Source organism: Arvicola amphibius, chromosome 9 (genome assembly GCF_903992535.2).
Source record: "Arvicola amphibius chromosome 9, mArvAmp1.2, whole genome shotgun sequence".
In the NCBI taxonomy this organism is placed as follows: domain Eukaryota; kingdom Metazoa; phylum Chordata; class Mammalia; order Rodentia; family Cricetidae; genus Arvicola; species Arvicola amphibius.
Window position 1 is genome coordinate 115,315,280 of NC_052055.2, and position 18,515 is coordinate 115,333,794.

The following is an 18,515-nucleotide window of genomic DNA, read 5'->3' on the forward strand; positions in this document are numbered from 1 at the left end:
TCAGTCTAGCCCATCTCTGAAGGAAGCCATGCTGTCACCCCTGGGAGTGGTGTATAAATGTTGTGCAAATGGAGCTCCTTAGATGGCAAGGGCCCTTTGGAGAATTCATCCATTTGGCAAGGACCTATGGAAACGATACTGCAGACCCCTGTGCTGATCCTAGGGAGCCTACAGGCTTCAGCCTTCTCTAATTTCCGCTGTGCTTCTTAGAGTGACTCAGTTTTGCTTCGTTAGTCATGATTGTGCCTGAGTTTACTGGGAACAAAAGCTCTGATCTGTTACAGAAACATAAAACCAATTTCTGCCCGCCAATCCAGATCTAAGACCAGAGAAGCAAAACAGCAGCCACAGTCATTTCCTACTTCTAGGAAATCTCAGACGGAGAGGTGGGGATCCTGCCCCTACCAATCCTGACTGACAGGGCGAGATCCTATCTCCACCTCCCAAGAGCTGGGATCAAAGGTGTGAGCCACAGCTGCCTGGCTCTGTTTCTTTTAGACTGGTTCAATCTCGCGTAGCCAGGGTGGCCTTGAACTCCTGATCTTCCTGCTTCCTCCCAAGTGCTGGGACTAAAGGTATGGGCCCACACCGCCTGGACTCTGCCCTCTGATCTCCAGGCAAGCTTTATTTGTCAGAACACAAAGTATCATACATACTTCGTTAAGTTTTACTTTCATATCTTGAATTGTTTTCATTATTTTGTTCAATTATTTGTGTTTTATAATCTTCACTAAGGCATTTATTCATTCCCCTTTAAGGTCTTTGAACATATTCATAATTGCTATTTGGAGTCCTTGTCTTGTGTTTGGCTAAATTGCTTTTCAAAACCTATTTCAAAAGAGTTTGTTGGCTTCTGGAGGGGGCGTACTGTCTTGGTTGTTCAATGCCTGTGTTTTCACACTGGGATCTATGCATTTGAAGTTATGGTACTTGAAGTATTTCTTGGTGGAAATATCTGGTCTCATCTTTTTTGGGTGGGTTCGAATGGCAGCTGTGAGATCCCTAATATAGAGTAGTTCTGATGACCAGTGGGGGTCACAAAGGAATGGAGACACGCCGGGGTCCAGCTCCAGTGGGGTTCTGTGCCACAGGACAGATGTGTGAAGTCAGCGAAGAATGAAGGGTCTGACTGCTGGTTGTCTTTGAGACTGACGGCCCCTTAGCTCAGGCCATCTTTATTTGTACAATAGCTAATGCGTTCAAACATGAGCAGTTTCAAATCATTTCTCTTTAGTCATCTTCCAAGAATCTTTACCATTTGTTCACTTTAGTTTCTCTTGTTTCCCACTCCTTTGATGTCGTTGACGTTTACCCCACATCTTCATAATGCAAGTCAAATGTGTCTATCTAGCTAGGTGCATCTTACTCGTCCTGTGCCCTAGCCGACAGCAAACATGCAGTTACAAAGTAAGAGACTTAAGCCCCGTGTTTGGTTCTTAACATGAAATCAGTTGCATGTATCGTCATGCCTAGGATATCAGTTTCAGGTGCAAATCAGTTTCTAAATAATTTATTATGTGGATTGCAGTTATAATCCTATTCTTTAGAATGAAAGCAAGAAAAAAGAGAAAGGAAGGAAGGAAGGAAGTTACGTTGATCAGTGGAATAGAATTGAAGACCTAGACATAGTTCCACACACCTACAGACATGAGTTTTGAGAAAGAAGAAAAAAAAATACACATCAGAGAGAAGATGGCATCTTTGACATATAGTGCTAGTCAAACTGGGGAGCTGCTTGTACAAGAATGAAAATAGATCCATATCTTTCATCCTGCAGAAAACTCAACTACAAATGAATCTAGGACCTCAACATAGAACCAGATACCCTGAATCTAATAGAAGAGAAAGTGGGAAATGGTCTTGAACTCATTGACATAGAAAAAGCCTTTCCGAATAGGACACTAATAGCATAGGCATCAAGACCAACAATTAATAAATGGGGCCTTATGAAACTGAAGAAACTTCTGTATAGCAAAAAATACTGTCATTCAAGCAAAGTGTCAGCCTGAAGAATGGAGAAAAAGTATTAACTGCACATCTGCTAGAGGGTTAGTGTCCTGCAGTATATAAAGAACTAAAAAAAAATCATCAAGATAAATAACCCAATTTAAAAATGTTATATACAACTAAACAGAAAGCTCTCAAAGATAAAATACAAATGGCTGAGAAACGTTTTTGTTGTTGTTGTTTGTTCTGTTTTCAAGACAGGATTTTTCTATGTAGCCCTGGATGTCCTGAAAGAAACTCTTTCTGTAAACCAGTATGGTCTCAAAGTCAAGAGATTCACCTACCTCTGCCTGCCAAGTTCTGGGATTAAAGGTGTGTGGGCACCATTGCCCACTGAGAAACTTCTTTTTAATGTTCAACATTGTTAGCTTTTAGAGAAATGTAAATTAAAGCTTCTTTTGAGATTTCATCTTGGCTGGTCAGAATGGTCAAGATCAATTTTAGAAAATATTAATACATGCTGGCAAGGATTTGGGGAAAGAGGAACAGCTATTCATTGATGGGAACTGCAGCCTTGTACAGCCACTGTGAAAATCAGTGTGGTGGTTTCTCAGGAAGTTGGGAATTAATCTACCATAAGATCCAGCTGTACTACTCTTGGGCATGTATCCAAAGGACCCTACATCTTTCTACAGAGTTACTTGGTCATCCATGTTCATTGCTCCAGAAATTGGAAAGAGCTTACATGACCACTAATTGATGAATGGATAGTGACAATGTGGCTCTGTGTAATATTATTCAGCTGCTAAGAAATGAAATTTGCATGTAAATGGAAGGAGCTAGAACAAAAAATCCTACTGAGTAAGGTAACCCAGACCTAAAAAGCAAACATTGCATGTTTTCTTTTACATGTTGACTTTTCAATGTGTGTGTTTCACTCTGAATAAACACAGAGATTTGGTATCTGGTAATGGACAGGAGGCGGGGCATCTTCCAAAGAAATACAATGTTATAAAGAAATAAACTAGGAGGATTAAGTGGAAAGGGGAATGAGAGGGCAGGGTAAGAGAGGAAATATAGGGAAGGACAGCTAACATGAAAAGTCTTTTGAAAATGTATATGGAAACCTATTATTGTAGAAGATATATATATATATATATATATATATATATATGAAAAGTATTTAAATGAAGTCACCATATAATGGGGACACAATGCCCCAAGTAGACAGACTTTATTTATTTATTTATTTATTTATGTTTTGGCTTTTCGAGAAAGGGTTTCTCTATGTAGTTATGGAATCTGTCCTGGAACTTGCTCTGTAGACTAGGTTGGCCTCAAACTCACAGAGATCTGCCTTCTGAGTGCTGGAATTAAAGGTGTGTGCCACCACCGCCAGGCTCCAACTAGATGCCAAATAAAGCCTCCAGTGAAAGGAATAGGTTAAATCTTGTTGAGTCACTGGCCAAAAGGGTCCCATGGACACCTATCCTCCTCCCCAAGACATTACAAGCTATTGCCAAGGCTATTGGTTACTTTCTACAACCTGATGGTAAGGGTTGAAGATAGCCCTTACTTGCGCCATCAAACATGGTAGAATCAAGATGATGCCTAAGTAGAAGCTTCACCCCTAGAGATAAGCATCAATGTCCTGGAAGGTATTCTACAAAGAACAGTCATCATCAATATCACCCAGCTGCATAGCTGAGTGTTGGTGCCACACATCTTTAATCCCAGCACTCAGGAGGCAGATGCAGGTGGATCTCAGTGAGTTCAGGACCAGCCTGGTCTACAGAGCAAGTTCCAAGATGGCCAAGGCTACGCAGAGAATCCCCATCTCAAAAAAAAAAAAAAAAATCACCCGGCTACAAACCCCTTGACTGGTGCGACAGTGGCCCAAATGTTACGGTAGTAACCAACCACTTTTTGATTGGCCCACTCTACTCAGTGGAGTCCATACCTGCTAAAGTGACCAGGAATCTGAGACTAGACAGGCTATGAGCTCCAGGAGAAGATTTACTCTTGCTTTTTTCTGCTAAAGGAACACAGAAATAAAGTAACTTCTAACAACATGTTACTCTAGCTAGGCCGTGTGCTCCAGGAGATCTCCTACTGTCATTCTGCTAGAGTGCCTTCCATTGGCATGATATTACACCCACAGATCAGGGCATTGCTCAGCCCTCGTCTGAGGACTTTCTCTTTTCAGTGGATGGTGATTAGCACAGAGACCCACCACGGGACCCTGTGCAGAAACTGAGAAACTTGGAAGCACTCAGTCCTAAGCGGGATGTCTTTGCCAAACCCTTCTATCAAGGATCAGGGAGCTGTATAGAGGAAATGGGAGACTGTAGGTGCCAGAAATGGTGGATGAGTCCAAGGAAACAGTGTCTTCCAGAACCAGCAGGACTGATTGGCTCAGAGACTGTAACAGCATGCACAGGACCTGTGCAGGCTCAGCCCGGAGAAAGGAGGTAGATAAACAGGCCCACCCCGACCAGGAAGTTATGTGCAGCTGGTGCCTTCTGGGAAATGATAGTTTTCTCCAGCGGAGTGTCACTGAGTCAGTCTGTCAACCACAGTCCAGGACAGACTGCATGCTCAGGAGTAGCTGACCAGCACAAAACGGACTGTGCGTGTTGGTGAGGGTGCCTTTCATTTTGTTTTTTTTTTTTAACTTAATTTTTTCGTTTCAAATTTTTATTTTTGTTTTTAGAAAGACAGAAAGAAAGAACATGAGGTTACATATGCAGGGAGGCAGAGAGTATCTGGGAGGAGTTAAGGGGGGAAGGATATGATCAAAATATATTGTAAGGAAAAACCTTTACATATTAAAGAAAAAAAAAAAGGATGAAAAGAGGCTGGGGAGGCCAGAGATGCCTCAGTGTTTAAGAGCACTCTTGCAGAGGACCTGAGTTCACTTCCCAGCGCCCACATTCGGTGGGTTTCAGTCACCTGTAACTAGATCTTCAAGGAATCCAATAGCACACACACACACTTAAAAGTAACAAAAATAAAAAGATGGAGAAGCATATAAACTATCTGTGTTAATTAGGGTTCCTCTTGCTGTGATAAAACTTCACAACCAAAAGCAACTTGGAGAAGAAAGGGTTTATTCATTTCCACGTCACACCACCACTGCAGGAGTCAGGACAAGAGCTCCGTTAGGACAGGAATCTAGAGGCAGGAGCTGACGCAGAGGCTGTGGAGGGAGCTGCTTACTGGCTTCCTCTTCATTTCTTGCTCAGCCTGCTTTCTTATAGAACCCAAGACCACCAGCCCAGGGATGGCACCACCCACAATGGGCTGGGCTCACCCCCTTCAATCACAAATTAACAAAATGTACCACAGTCTTGTGTATAGGTCAATCTGGTGGGCACATTTTCTTAACTGATTCCCTCTTCCAAAATGACTCTAGCTTGTATCAAGTTGACATAAAACCTAGCCACTAATAATAATCTAGCTTTGGTTGTTAAGCATCGTGTGACTAGTATCAGTCAAGCACATTCAGAAGAAGGAATTATTGCCCAATTATGATAACAGTCCTTTCATAATGATAGCAGGGAAATTAATCAAGGATCTGTGGCAGAATTAAGCATTTATGCTCCCAATAATAAATCTTCATAACATAAAAAGAAAAAAGTGGTAAGACATCAGTAAGAAATAGGCCAACCCACAATTACAGTCAGAGACGTCAGTGTTCCCTCTCAGCAGAGAAGACAAACAGGGAGAAAATCAGCAAGCATAGTGTAGACTTAAACAATACTATCAACCACCCTGACTTTAATTAATACTTATATCCAGTAGCAATGGAATATACATTCTTTACAAACACACACTTGCCAATATTGGCCATATGGTGAGCTGTAAAACTAATCAAACAATTCAAACACTCAGAGCCACACTGCATTCTCAGACAATAGTGAAATTCAATTAAAAACCATAGGATCGGTGAGATGGCTCAGTGGGTAAATAAAGGCTCTCGCTGTGCAAGCCTGGTAATCTGAGTTCAATTACCAGAGCCCATGTAGATAAGGAAGGAGAAAACTTAAGTCTGTATAGTTCTTTCATCGCTCCCGTGTGTGCCTTGGAATGTGTACTGCCCCGGCCCTACACACCACACTAATAATTATCAATGTTTTCAGTTAGTAACCTGAAATCCTGCACACTACTGGCAAGACTGAAATTATATACAGACCTTGAAAATCAGTGTTAGAGACACCAACCGTGTGACCTGGCCATTCTACTCTAGATGGTTGGGATTTGAGCAGTAGCCCCTAAGGCTGGTGTATTGATGATTCAGTTCATAGGGGTGCTCTACAGAGCTGGCTGGATTATTAGTGGACTGGTTCATCAATGGGTTTAGAATCGGATGAGTTGTTGGAAGAAAAAGGTTACCCAACGTCTATCTTTGACTCCTGCCCACCCTCATCCTTTCTCTCTTTTCTGGCAGCTACAAGGTGAGCAGCTTTGCTTGAACATGTTTAGCCTTCTCTCAGGCCCAAGCATATGGGGCCAAGGGGCCAAGTAAACATGGACAGACACCCCTGAAATAACAAGCCAAAATAAACTCTTCCTCTGAGCTGTTTTCGTAGGTATTTCCTCATAGCAATGAAAGGCTAATTAATATACATACCTGGGTGCTTACTTGAGAAATTACAAGAGAAAGGTAAGGCTCATGCCACAACTAGTAATGAATTTTCATAGCAGCCTTATCTGTCATAGCCAGAACCTAGAAACAACCGAATATCCATCAACAGGCTCATGGATAAGCTGTGTTACACCCATGAAATACTATTCAAAAAGCAATTCTTGATACACACAATACTATAGGAGAGTGTCAAAATAATTATGCTGTTTTAAATATGTTTATAGAGTATATATGTATATATAGTATGTGTATATGTGGTACATTTGTATGATCCCATGAACTGGTCTAAATCTAGAAACTGGAAACTAATTTATGGGGCAGAACAGACCAATGATTTTGAGAGGTAGGGGTGAAAGGAAGTGAGTCAGCAAGGAACACAGCAAGCGTGGGGTGACAGACACATTTACTGCCATGGTTTTCACAAATTTGTAAATACGATAAAACTGTGCTGCATGCTTTAAACTTGTCCCACTGTGTTTGCTTTATTATGTTGCAATTACGGATGCTTATGATACAGCCGAGGGTGGCCTACAGGCATGTGCCGCCCCACCCCACTCATAACAGGCTTGCTTTTTAAATATTGTTTTCAAAAAACAAAAAGTATGCAGTTGGGAAGAAAACACTGGAGGTTTCTGTTGGTGGAGATGGCAGTAGTGGCGGTGGCGATTGGCAGCAATCTCCCAGGCCAAGTATGCTTTCCTTTTCCACCCAGAGAAAACCTGGATGCACCAGGGACCCTCTGCCTGTGATTCTGGGGTCCCAGAAAGACCCTGCTAGACACAGTGGCATAGGCTTGCGATTTCAGCACTCAGAAGGTGGAAGCAGGATGATTGACAGTTCAATCCCAGCGTAGGCTACATCTCAAGACTCTGGCTAAGTAAGTAAATGAGAACTGGGATTCAGTGCAGTGAAAAAGTGTGCTCCAGGGCCAGAGGCCAATTCTCAGGTCTAGATAGATACATACACACACACACACACACACACAGATAATAAATATAGATAGATATAGATAATAGATTAGATACATACACACACAGTAATAGATATAGATAGATAGATAGATATAGATGATAGATTAGATACATACATACACACATACATACACACAGATAATAGATATAGATAGATAGATATAGATAATAGATTAGATACATACATAGGTGATAGTAGACCGATGATAGATGATAGCAGATAGACAGATAGATGATTGATGTGTTTTCAGCCTATTTCTTGCCAAACCTCACCACACAAAGCGTCTGGGTGAACTTATTGATACTACAGCATGCTGGCCCATTCCTCTCACATGGCAGGCTCTTTTCAAACCTCCATTCCTTCCTCGCTTCAGTAGGACAAGGAGGAGTTTGTACTTAGTTCCCAAATGGACCACCCTGATAGAAGTGATGGGTCTGGACCATGGGTGGGTTTGTATGTCTCCAAGTGGGCACCAGAGCAAGGCCCCACCTGCTTCCTTCTCTCCTGGCCGATGCTCTCCTCACCACCACGCCACTGAGTGAAGCATACTACAGGCTTGAACGCCTCCCTCAGAGTGCATGCATTGAAGCCCACCAGGGAGAAGATGTGATTTAAAGAGTGATTAGGTCAGCAGGACTCTGCCCTCATTCAGGGAAGTTCTTATTGTCACACTGGGGCTCCTTTCACGCTCTCTTGGTCTGTGATCCATACAATGACACAGCAAGAAAGCCCTGGCCAGATGCAGCCCTTCCATCTGACTCCTCAGCCTTTGGAACCATGAGCTAAGTAAACTCCTGTTGTTTATAAGTTACCAGGATGTGATGTTCTGTTACAGTCACACAAAAACAAGACACAGCCCTCCCTCACTTCTGGAAATCTCTGTCCCTGCCCATGGAATCTCGCCGCTGGTAATCATGAGAACTCCATGACGAGCCAGGACCATTCGCGTCGCAGCAAGGCCAACTTTGCCCACAGCTCCTAAGCTCTCTCAGGATCTGGCTCAGCTATTGTATCACATGCCTCCAAAAGGCATCTGCTGCCACCTGGACTTGCCTGGAAGCTGCCGGGGACACCTGACTCCGACCCTCACACATCATCCTAGGAGGAATCTCACTGCGCAGTGATACCTAAAGGTTCGTGGGCTGGCTTCAGACCAGCTGTGGGCAGAGTAGGAAGGCCAGGGGAGCCCCTGAGCACCTATTTCGTACAGCAAGGAATTACAGGGAGAACTCAGCTGCCTGAGCATGTGACGGGGCTATCAGTCTACTAGGCCCAAAGCTGGCCCTCCCTTTCTTCCCCGCTGACCCAGACTCCCCACTTGGCTTTGCCTGGCTCCAGGAAGCCCAAACCCTTGTCCTGGGTGTGTAAGGCACAGGGAAAGTTCTATAACTCCAAGCCATGTCTGTAAAACAAGTGTGACGAGGGGAGCGGGGGGACAGGGGGTGGGAGGGGCGGAGGCCTGAGTAGTACCTCTAGATGAAGCACTGAGTGCCAGGATCCAGGGCAGCAAGCTTTGTTTAACAGAGAGGGGGATGTTGGGTCCCAGGCCCAAAGAAGCCGAGAGTGCAGATGAAGCCTGAGGCCCTGCGCTCTCCTCACTGCCCCTTGGTAAGCAGTGTCTAAAGCTGTGGAGCATGAGATGAAATCCTTTTCCTCCTCGGACCTCTGTCCCAGGCCTGGGAGCTGATGTAATCCCTCCCTCTCCCTTCTTGGCCACTGATCTGGGGATGTGCTGGAACTGGTGATTTTTTGGGGGGGGCTAAATACTGTCCATAGTCCACTTGGAGACAGACAGTAAGGTGGGGGAGTAAGTGGGCTCTGGGCACATGGGTCCAGGGTGAGCCTCCAACCCCAAGCCTTTACCTTAAAGCTGAGGTTGCCCTCCACTGCCACCAGACAGTCTTGGCTCTACACAGAGGCCTTAGGCCACTGGTTTCCCCACCCAGGGCTTCTCTGAGTCCCTTCCCCACATGCTCTGCCTCTCTGCTGCTTGAGCTAAAACCTCTAGTCTCCTAAACAGGGTAGTGAGAGCAGTCAGACATTAGGTTTCTAGTTGAGAATCCCCTTGAGGGATTTGAGAAAGGAAGATAGCAACTCTCTATAGAGAGACCCTTAGGTCTGTTCTGCCCCCCTGAGAACTCCTGATGCTAGCTGGACCCACCTCCACCCCTTACATGCTGTGTGACCCCAGAACTAGAGGAAACACGACAGCTCATCTCTGAGAGTCAGCCAGATCTCCTTACCCTATATAGGAAGTCTAGAGACTAGAGCTGGGGAGAGTGGGCAGTGCTGTACCATGCGGGAGACAAACCCAGAGTCACCCCCTCAGAACCCCTGAGGCCTTGCCTTTGCTCTGTGAAGCCCTGTCCCTAGCCCAGCGCACACCGAGGGGCCCTGATTGTACTTGCTGTGGGGCTCTGTGTAGAGCTCTGCCCGTCTGTGACTCCCAGCCTGCTCCCCTGAAGCCCCCAAACGTAGAGAGCTCAAATGCTGAGCCAACATCATGCCTCCTCGCACCCTTGAGTCCACACCATGAATCCATGACCACTACACCTTGGTTTCCATGGCGCCCTGCCAGTGAGCGCTAAAGGGACATCAGCATGGCTGTGATCCACCCACTCCAGGCGGGTGGGGTTTTCCTACCTCTGCAGTAAGCCTGGAGCTCAGCAGTCTGAAGTCTGCAGTGGAAGAAGCCTGAGGTAAGGGATCGATAGCATCCTTTCCTGGAAGGTCTGGGCTGAGGGTGCTGGGTCCCCTCTTTGCTGGGTGTGGTGGAGCCCTAGCCTGGGCTGGCTGGCCTGTCTCCCATGAAACCCTTCTTCCACCCACTTCACCCCAAGTTGTGTATTTGTACTGTCTCTCTGTGGGACGTTGTGAGCCCCCAGGACCTCATTCTTAAAAGACTTCAGTCAGTACCAATGAAGCAGACCAGTTAGTCACCTAGCACAACAACTCTGTGGCTCTAGTCCCGGCTCATTCGCTGCAGAGCCCCAGGTGGAGACAGCCTCTGTGTTCCCAGCCGTGCCGCCCCCAGGCTCGAAGTCCAGACCCTCATAGATGGTGGGGAGTGAGGTGTGCTGACTGAGTCGCCGCCGCAGGCCAACCAGCAGGGGCTGGGGAAGTGAAGACACGTCCACATTGTTACCCAGATCGACCCAGGCCAACACGGGGAACTTGGCGGTGTCCTTGATAGCCTCCGTGAGTTCGCGCGCAGCAGCCCGCGTCAGTCGGTTGCCATTGAGCAGCAGCTGGGTGAGGCGGGGCAGAGCCCAGAGGCTGGGTAGCAACAGGTGCAGCAGCTCATCGCTCAGCTCCGTGAAGCTCAGGTCTAAGACCACCAGCTCAACACCGTGGCTGCTCAGGTAGCGGGTTATGTGCTGCACATCCCGGGCGGACAGCGGGATACCAGAAAGGTCCACGGTCTCCCCTGCCAGCAGAGTCTTCTGGAGGCCGCTCTTGAAGCTATGAGAGGATGCAGGTGGGTGCACTGAGCCAGAGCCCAGGCCCAGGCAGAACCCCAGCAGCCATAGACCACTGCCCACCAAGGGCAACCTAGGTCCTCCGACCTGGCAAAGCCTGGCTTAAAATGCCACTTCTGAGATTAGAGAGATGGCTCAGCTGTTAAGAGTATTTGCTGCTCCTTCAGAAGACCCAAGTTCAGAAGACCCATGTCATGGCTTAACAACTGTCTGTGACTGTAGTTACAAGTTACACCCTCTGGCCCTTTCAGGCACAAAGTATATGCCCAGTGCCCATACGTGCATGCAGGGAAAGTCCTCATACACTTAAAGAATAAAAATAGGAAACCTTTTTTAAGTTGGTGGCTAAAGGCTGGGAATCTTCCTGAGCTCAGTTTGGGTTGTGGTGAGGATTGCATACATGATCAAGGGTCTATATGCAGACTATTATTGTTGTGCTTCTTGTGTCTGTTAATATTATTTATTTTCATGACAGTTCAAGGGTGTATAAGTGATGGCCCATTCTACAAGGGAACTAAGAAGTGAAAAAGACCCCTTGGCTGTGCATTGCTAAGTGGAGACCAGGGCTCTAAACCATGGTGCTCTGATCCCTGAGCCTATACTTTTGTAACTTTTATTTTAAGATTTATTTTACTTTATGTACATTGGTGTGTTGCCTGCATGTATGTCTGTGTGAGGGTGTTGGGTCCTCTAGAACTGAAGTTACAGACAGTTGTGAACTGTCCTGTGGGTGCTGGAAATTGAACCCGGGTCACTTGGGAGACCAGTTGGTGCTTTTAACTGCAGAACAATCCATTTCTCTAGCTCCCCAGACCTACACCCTCTTTCCTGTGCTGCTCTAGAAGCAGCATCCTTTAGGATAATGAAAACCTTCGCCATGAGTGGATATGGGATCATTCTGGTCCTCTCAGTGTAGGGGCCCTGAGATGGGACAGGCCCAGGATAGTGAAGGGGGAGGAAGGAGATAAGTGGGCTAAGGGATTGCTAGGAGAGGCCTCCCTGAGTTAAGCTGAAAGAGGCACTTAGAGACTGGGGGGGAGGGCCCTCCAGGGCCCCGGGGCACACTTTTGCTTTCTCCCCTACCCTTTACCCACAGCCCTATAGGAAGACAGGACTGCTTTGGGTGGCAGGTTACTAAGGTCAGAGAGAGCATCACCAGGGCCCCATCTGCTAGAGCAGGAAGCAGTCTTGTGGGTTCCAGGTTCACCTTGGGTCACAGGCATAAGAACAAAACAGGGTGGGGGATAGAGGTCGGGTCAACTCCCTGCTGTGGTTCTAGACCTTTGGTTCTGGGCTGGGACCACACACAGAGCACGCTATCAAGGTCCCTAAAAGGGGACCACACACAGAGAACGCTATCAAGGCCGAGGAGGTCTCTGCATCAGGAAGCCTGGAGCGGATGAGCTCCCAAAGGGCTGCAGGGTAACCAGGGAGGAAACGGCCTTGGGCACGTTCCTTTCCCTCTCCTAACTCCGTGTGAAATGGGAGGCTCAGAGTCTGTCCTTATGAAGATTTTACCTGAGTACCTGGGACGAAGAGAAGCACAGGTCCTGAAAAGGGACAGGGGATAAAGGGGCCAGGGAATGGCAGGAAGTGTCACTGTCCTGGAAAAAAATGGAAAGCAGCTCCTGTGAGCATGCAGCTTGGCAGTGGGGCATCTGGGGCTGTGGACCACGGTGGTTGTCAGGGCTGGAGCCTTAATGTAGAATGACAGCAAGGGAGCCACAGAATGAGATTTCTGCACACTTAGCTTTCAGAAAAGAGGCCCTGAAAGACTGCAAGGGCTGTGTGGGCTCTCCTTACCTGTTCTGGGTTTTCCGGTGGGGCTTTCTCTTGGAGTGAGGAGTGAGGTGGTAGATGAGCTGCCGACAGATCTTATCCGAGGACTTCCAGGGCTCATGGTCCTACAGGGATGGGGGCGAGGACACACACACACACACACACACACACACACACACACACACACACGTCATAATGAGGATGAAACTGAACCCCCTCCATTCCGCCCCGGCTGTAAACCTGGCACCCAGCCAAGAAAGGCTGCCTGTTGGGAATTGGACAGGCTAGTCTGAGGCCCGCAGTGCCCGGAGGGAGGGAGGAAGCCCAGACAATGGGCCCTTGTTCCTGGTCCTCAGGCCTAAGGCCAGTAGCTCAAGCTATCAACCAGCAGCTTGCCACCCTCAACACCCACAGGGGACTTGCCACAAGGAAGAGGCCAGACCAAGCCCCTTGAGGGAGCCCTATTCCAGAGACGCCAGTCCCAGAGAATAGGAACGAGCCAGGTCAGCACGTTCTCCCCCTCATTCTCCAAGCTGTGCTGTGCCCATGGGGCCTGGGTCTGGGCTGACAGGGCCGGGGCTTAATGTTTTAGTGGACCACACGGTTCTCTCTTGGCCCTAATTGTATCCCTAAAGAGGCCCAGCTTGGGGCACACAAGGTGTGCTTTCCACACAGCTGGCACTGAGCATGCGCCATTACCTAGAACAGTCTTATACTATAGGTAGCCCCCAGAGCTTGCAACAAACACACACACACACACACACACACACAGAGTCAGTTAAGTGGCTACTGGGATGGCTGTGGGCTAGCATGCTGAGCACCGATGTAGGTCTCAGAGCTGACAGTGGACCCCTTATTTCATGTTGGGGGTGGTTCATAGTGTTTAAGATTCTTGGGGACTCATGGCTGACCACAGATATTACAGGCCAGTGCTGTGTTCATGCTCACAGTGGGACATCTGTAGGTGTTGTCAGAACAGGGACCAAGGAGGTAGAGGCTGCAGGTGGCAGGCTCCAACTTAGCACGACACAGGACTTGTTTGTGACCCAAGTAGCAGTGGAAGAGATCGAGTGAACACCCAACCCCCAAAGGTGTCCAAGTAAGATAGAGACCAGGGGCTTCAGCTGATGGCATGTCTCTTCTGACCCGGGAACAAAGATATATGGTGCTGATAGTGGATGCATCAAGACAGGCTGTATTCTGTGTTCCTATGGGTCTTCTGCTCAGGTGGGGCACGCAGCACTACCAGTGGGAAACAGGTCTCCCTAAGAGCCCGGATTTAGGACTCAACAAAACAGCTCAGACCTGCTCCTGAAGCTACTCTTGAAGACTAGCCTCAGGCCTAAGCGAGCATGAGAACCCAAGTTCCCCCAGGCCTATGCCTGCTGACCTCACCTTCTTGGGGCACTGCAGGTCCCGGGCCAGGTTCACCAGCAAGTCATGGGAGATGGGGTCCACCAGGTTAAGCAAAGCCACGTTCCTGTAGAGGATGTCAGTGAGGAGGTTCCCTTCAAGGCCCAGGTCCTAGGGGTGGTGAAGTATTGGTTGAGTAAGACAGGAGTTAGGGCTTTCCTTCTCCCAGCCAGCCATAAGACACACCCCTCGCTGGTTCCCAAGTTTCTAGCCATCCCCTCTCCTCCAGTTTCCTGGAATTTCTCAACATATGGTGGCAGTCAACTGTCTAGAGAGGGGAGGGGCACAGTAAGGCCTCGAGGCGTGTGTATGTGTGTGGGGGTGCATGATGTGTATGTTTATATATGTGTGTATGTATGTGTATATATGCATATGTGTGTATGTGTATATATGTATATGTATTTGTGTGTATGTATGTGTGTGTGATAATTGGGTCACTAAGGCTAGTTGTTGGGTGTGTCATGTCTTGTGATATCTTACTCCTCTAATAGCCTTGAATGCCAATGTTTCTAGCATTCCCTTTGGGTCCCTTGTGTCCCTTGTGTCCCTCCTATCCCTGAGGTCTCTTGAAATCTTTTTCCTCTGGGAGTCAGCCTCTTCCCCAGATCACATTCCCCAAAGCAGCTCAAACTCAGCTTGCTCATTTGCTGGCCTTATGTCCCTTTCCAGAGTGCAGAGGGGGCCCATACCCTGTCCAGCCCTGTAGGACTCACCTAGCATCCTTTCCCACTATCCCAGTTCATTAAGTGGATCCCTGTTCTCCCATTGCTGCTGTCAAGGTTCAGACCTCATACCTAGTCACCTTTGCTCAGGATTCCCAGCCTTCCACATGCATTCCTGACCTAGCCAGGTCACTCTGTGAAACACACGTGATCTTTACCCCTCGTTCTGTTGGTGAGGGTGGCACTAAGCTGTGCCACCAGAAACTACAGAATCTGCAGAGTCATGACTCTCTGGTCTTGGCCACCACACCCTCCCCAACTTCCCGGGCTTCTTTTCTTCAACCAGACCTCGTGGTCAGGGCCCTGGCCCTTCATCCCTCAGCCTTCTCCAGTCTATGCCTACAGGTCTGATGGAAGGCTGAGCATCTTGATTTGCTTTTATTTTTCAAGGCAGGGCCTTACTGTACAGGCCCGACTGGCCGGGAACTTGCTATACATTCCAGGCTGGTTTGGGACTCGGAGACCTACCTGTCTCAGCCTCCTGTATACTGAGATTAAAGGCATGCACACAAAGGGTGTTTTAGAGGACATGCAGGTGGCCTACAAGCACCTGACCTCCATGTGCCATCCTCTAACCCCTTAGCCAGGGAAGGATATGCCTGGTGCTGTCCCGAGCACACAGGAAGTCAGACCGGGCAGCAGGAACGCAATGGGTCGCAATTACAGAGTTCCTGCAGGTTATGGGACAGGATAGAGTCCTGGATACGCCTCAGATCTCAACTTCTAGGATACAAGGAGGGGACTAGGTTGCTCTCTGAGGTTGGTTCACTCCCAGATGCTTCCAGGGAAACCGCAAGCCGGTGCCTTAGGCTCCACCATCCCAGATAGTGATCTGTATTTCTAGGCAATATGCCTGGCTGGGTGTTGCTTGGCAGTTGCTCTCCTGTTTGTATTTTCAATATGGTTCAAGCCACAGATGCCAGCTAGTGGGAGGATCCAGAAGGAAGGAGGCTTGGAGTCTGGACAGACCCAGACAGAGCCCCAGGCAGCAGCCTACCTTCCACTGGCCTGCTCAGTGTCTCTTAAAGTGACAGCCCTACTTTACCAGACTGCTGAGTCTACAGAGAGGACACTCAGTAGTGGCAGAAGAGTGGGATTGGAAGTGTCTGGCCCTGGATTGTCTCCGAGATACTCTCTCTCTCTCTCTCTCTCTCTCTCTCTCTCTCTCTCTCTCTCTCCTCTTTCCCTCTCTCCCCCCCCTCCCTCTCTCTTTCCTCATCCTCTCCTCTCAGTATAGGTTGGTTCTGAACTTGCTATGTAGCTAAGGTTGACCTTGAACTCCTGATCTCCTGCCTCCATCTCCCAAGTGCTGGGAATACAGGCCTGGACCACCATGCCTAGTTTATGGTTCCTTCCTTCCTTCCTTCCTTCCTTCCTTCCTTCCTTCCTTCCTTCCTTCCCTCCTTCCTCCCTTTCTTGTGATAAGATATATAGAGCTCAGTCCTCTCTAAGTGACGTCCCTAGACACCGTCTCTCAGTTTTCCGTCTGGGTCCTGGCTCATGGCCTCTCTCGGTTTCTCCAGCTCTAAGCATCTTAGCTTCACGGTGGGGGCAGCAGCTACTGCAGGGGGCGAGGAGGCTGAATGGAAAGTGATGCGCTCAGGGGAAGTGCTGGAATAGGCATCCCTGTCACCTAGGGCAACTCCGGACTCAGGATCTCTGGCTAGGGTAGCAAATGTGTCTCCCAGGGGCCCAGATGTGGTATTGTCATGTACAAATGTGGTTGTGTATTCTTAGGGGTTCAAGCTGCCTGTTAGAATGGGTGGTGTGTGAGCCGTGGCTTTGTCTGGGTGGTCATGATGTCTGTGCCTCCCAGGACCCTTTCTCTCTGATTCGGTGCTTCCTTTCTTCCTGCAGGATGGGGAGCTGCGCTCTTCCCATTGTCCTTCCACATGAGATGCCCCTACCCTCACCACTCCAACTCTTGAGGAGGTCCAAATGCAGGCTCTTAGCTCCAGGCTGGTGGTCCCTCAACACACACAACACACCAGACTTCAAATCCCAGTGCCCCAACGTGCCAGCCCCATCTTTGACAAGCAATCCCCCAGCCCCACCTGGCCCTCCCTTTCATCTGCGCCCACCCTCCACCATGCAAGAACCTAAACATCTGCAAAACCCACTGTGCGCGCTAGGAACCCATCCGCCCTTAAAGCTCGTAGCCCCGGCTCCGCCCTGACCCCCCTCCCCAAACCCGGTCCATCCCGCTCCTCTCGCCTGGCGCAGGAGGCGCAGCAGCTGCCGAGCGCGCTCCGGTCGCCGCTCACGGAGCGTGGACTGGATCTCTCGCAGCCAGCGCACCCGGCGCTCGTAGGGCGCGGGCCCGGAGCCCTCTGCCGCAGGGGCATCCGAGCCGGCCGCTGCCCTTGCCCGTCGCCCCAGCCGCGCCCCCATGGCTGCTGCGGGCGGGCGCCGAGACGGTGGAAGGGAGGCGGGCTATCTGTGGCCGCGCCCCGCCCGGGATGCGCGGAGTGGGCAGCGCCGGGTCTACGGCTGCGCGCCCAGGCACTGGCCGCCAGCGTGGAGCCCAGGATCACTCCTCTTTGGCAGAGGTTTCCCTGTCCAGGGCCCCGCCCGCAAAGGACCTGGCGTAGAAGTTCTTCTCTGAGGCAGCCAGGGGAAATGCTGGGGACGAGGTGGCATTTGGCACCTCTCAATCAGTGCTGACTGACTCGGGGGAATGGTGACCGGCTGTATAGAGTGCTTGAGGCGGGTGAGGGTGCTTTAGGCAATCCCAGCACCCGCCTTCAGGAATCCCCTGTGAGCAAGTGTATCTGTCCACCCTGTGTGGATGTTTCCAGCCTTGGCAAATCTCGAATGACATTTCCTGCTTTGAGGGGGACAGAGACAGGCCTGGGCAGGTTGAGCATAGTAGGCTTCCTCTGACCCTCATGCCTGAGCGATGAACAGGCTAAGCCCAGCTCTAGGCCCTGTCATATGTTCCTAGTTGTACTTTTTCTACCCAACAAAAGGGGATGGTGGTGCGTGCTGGGGGTCCCTGGCTCTAGTTCTAGAGGGGGGGTTCCTTAATAGATTCTGTCGGAAGCCTGGCGGCCCTACCTAGATCCAGTTCTTAGCAGCTCACATTATATATACGTAGGAGGGGGGCATTTATGGCTCTGCATTCTAGACTCCGCCCCCACCCCTAATTAAGGAACGTGTCCAGCCTGAGTCTGGGATGCCCGGCTGGGCGAGCGTGCAAGCCTAGTTGAAACAAGTGCAGGGAGACCCATTCCAGGGCCTTTAGTAAGGATGCCTGCCAGGATTCTTCCTTCCTTGGGGTCAAGCGTTGCTTGATCAGAAGCTGGAGGTGGAGGGAGACCCCAAAGACAAGCCAGAAGTCAGCAGAATGGGAGTTACTTGACCACTTGCTGACACCCGGTCACCTCTTTTACTAACTCCTAGGTTTCCTCTTCCCCAGCAGCCTCCCATCCCCTCCTCTGAAGCAGTATTGTCCTAGGGCCACCTTGGCACGACAGGTTTCCTCCCTGGCAAACCTGCACGACTACCCAGCCTGCCCTCCCCTAGAGCCAAGGCTGTTGCTGAATTGACAGTGTG

The 18,515-nt window shown here is 49.2% G+C and overlaps 2 protein-coding genes across 5 annotated transcripts in view; one reads left to right on the plus strand and one right to left on the minus strand.

The window, feature by feature from the left end:
• The first annotated feature begins 8,597 nt into the window (after positions 1 to 8,597).
• Ggt1 (gamma-glutamyltransferase 1) overlaps positions 8,598 to 18,515 on the plus strand; it is a 33,535-nt gene continuing 23,617 nt past the window's right edge. Inside the window, exons 1-3 of one of the 4 annotated variants that reach the window (XM_038342256.1) lie at positions 8,598 to 8,700; positions 10,146 to 10,266; positions 10,554 to 10,765. The gene's annotated coding sequence lies outside the window, so the exon portion shown is untranslated. Of the gene's footprint in view, positions 8,701 to 10,145; positions 10,267 to 10,553; positions 10,766 to 10,789; positions 11,046 to 18,515 lie in introns of those variants that run through there. The other 3 variants (XM_038342257.1, XM_038342255.1, XM_038342258.1) reach the window with 3 other exon arrangements.
• On the minus strand, positions 9,031 to 17,351 carry Lrrc75b (leucine rich repeat containing 75B). The gene is made up of 4 exons (XM_038342261.1): positions 17,175 to 17,351; positions 14,221 to 14,349; positions 12,850 to 12,950; positions 9,031 to 11,029 (listed from the first exon to the last, which is right to left on the minus strand). The coding sequence occupies exons 1-4, from the start codon at positions 17,349 to 17,351 to the stop codon at positions 10,504 to 10,506; spliced, it is 933 nt and encodes a 310-aa protein (XP_038198189.1). The 3' UTR covers positions 9,031 to 10,503.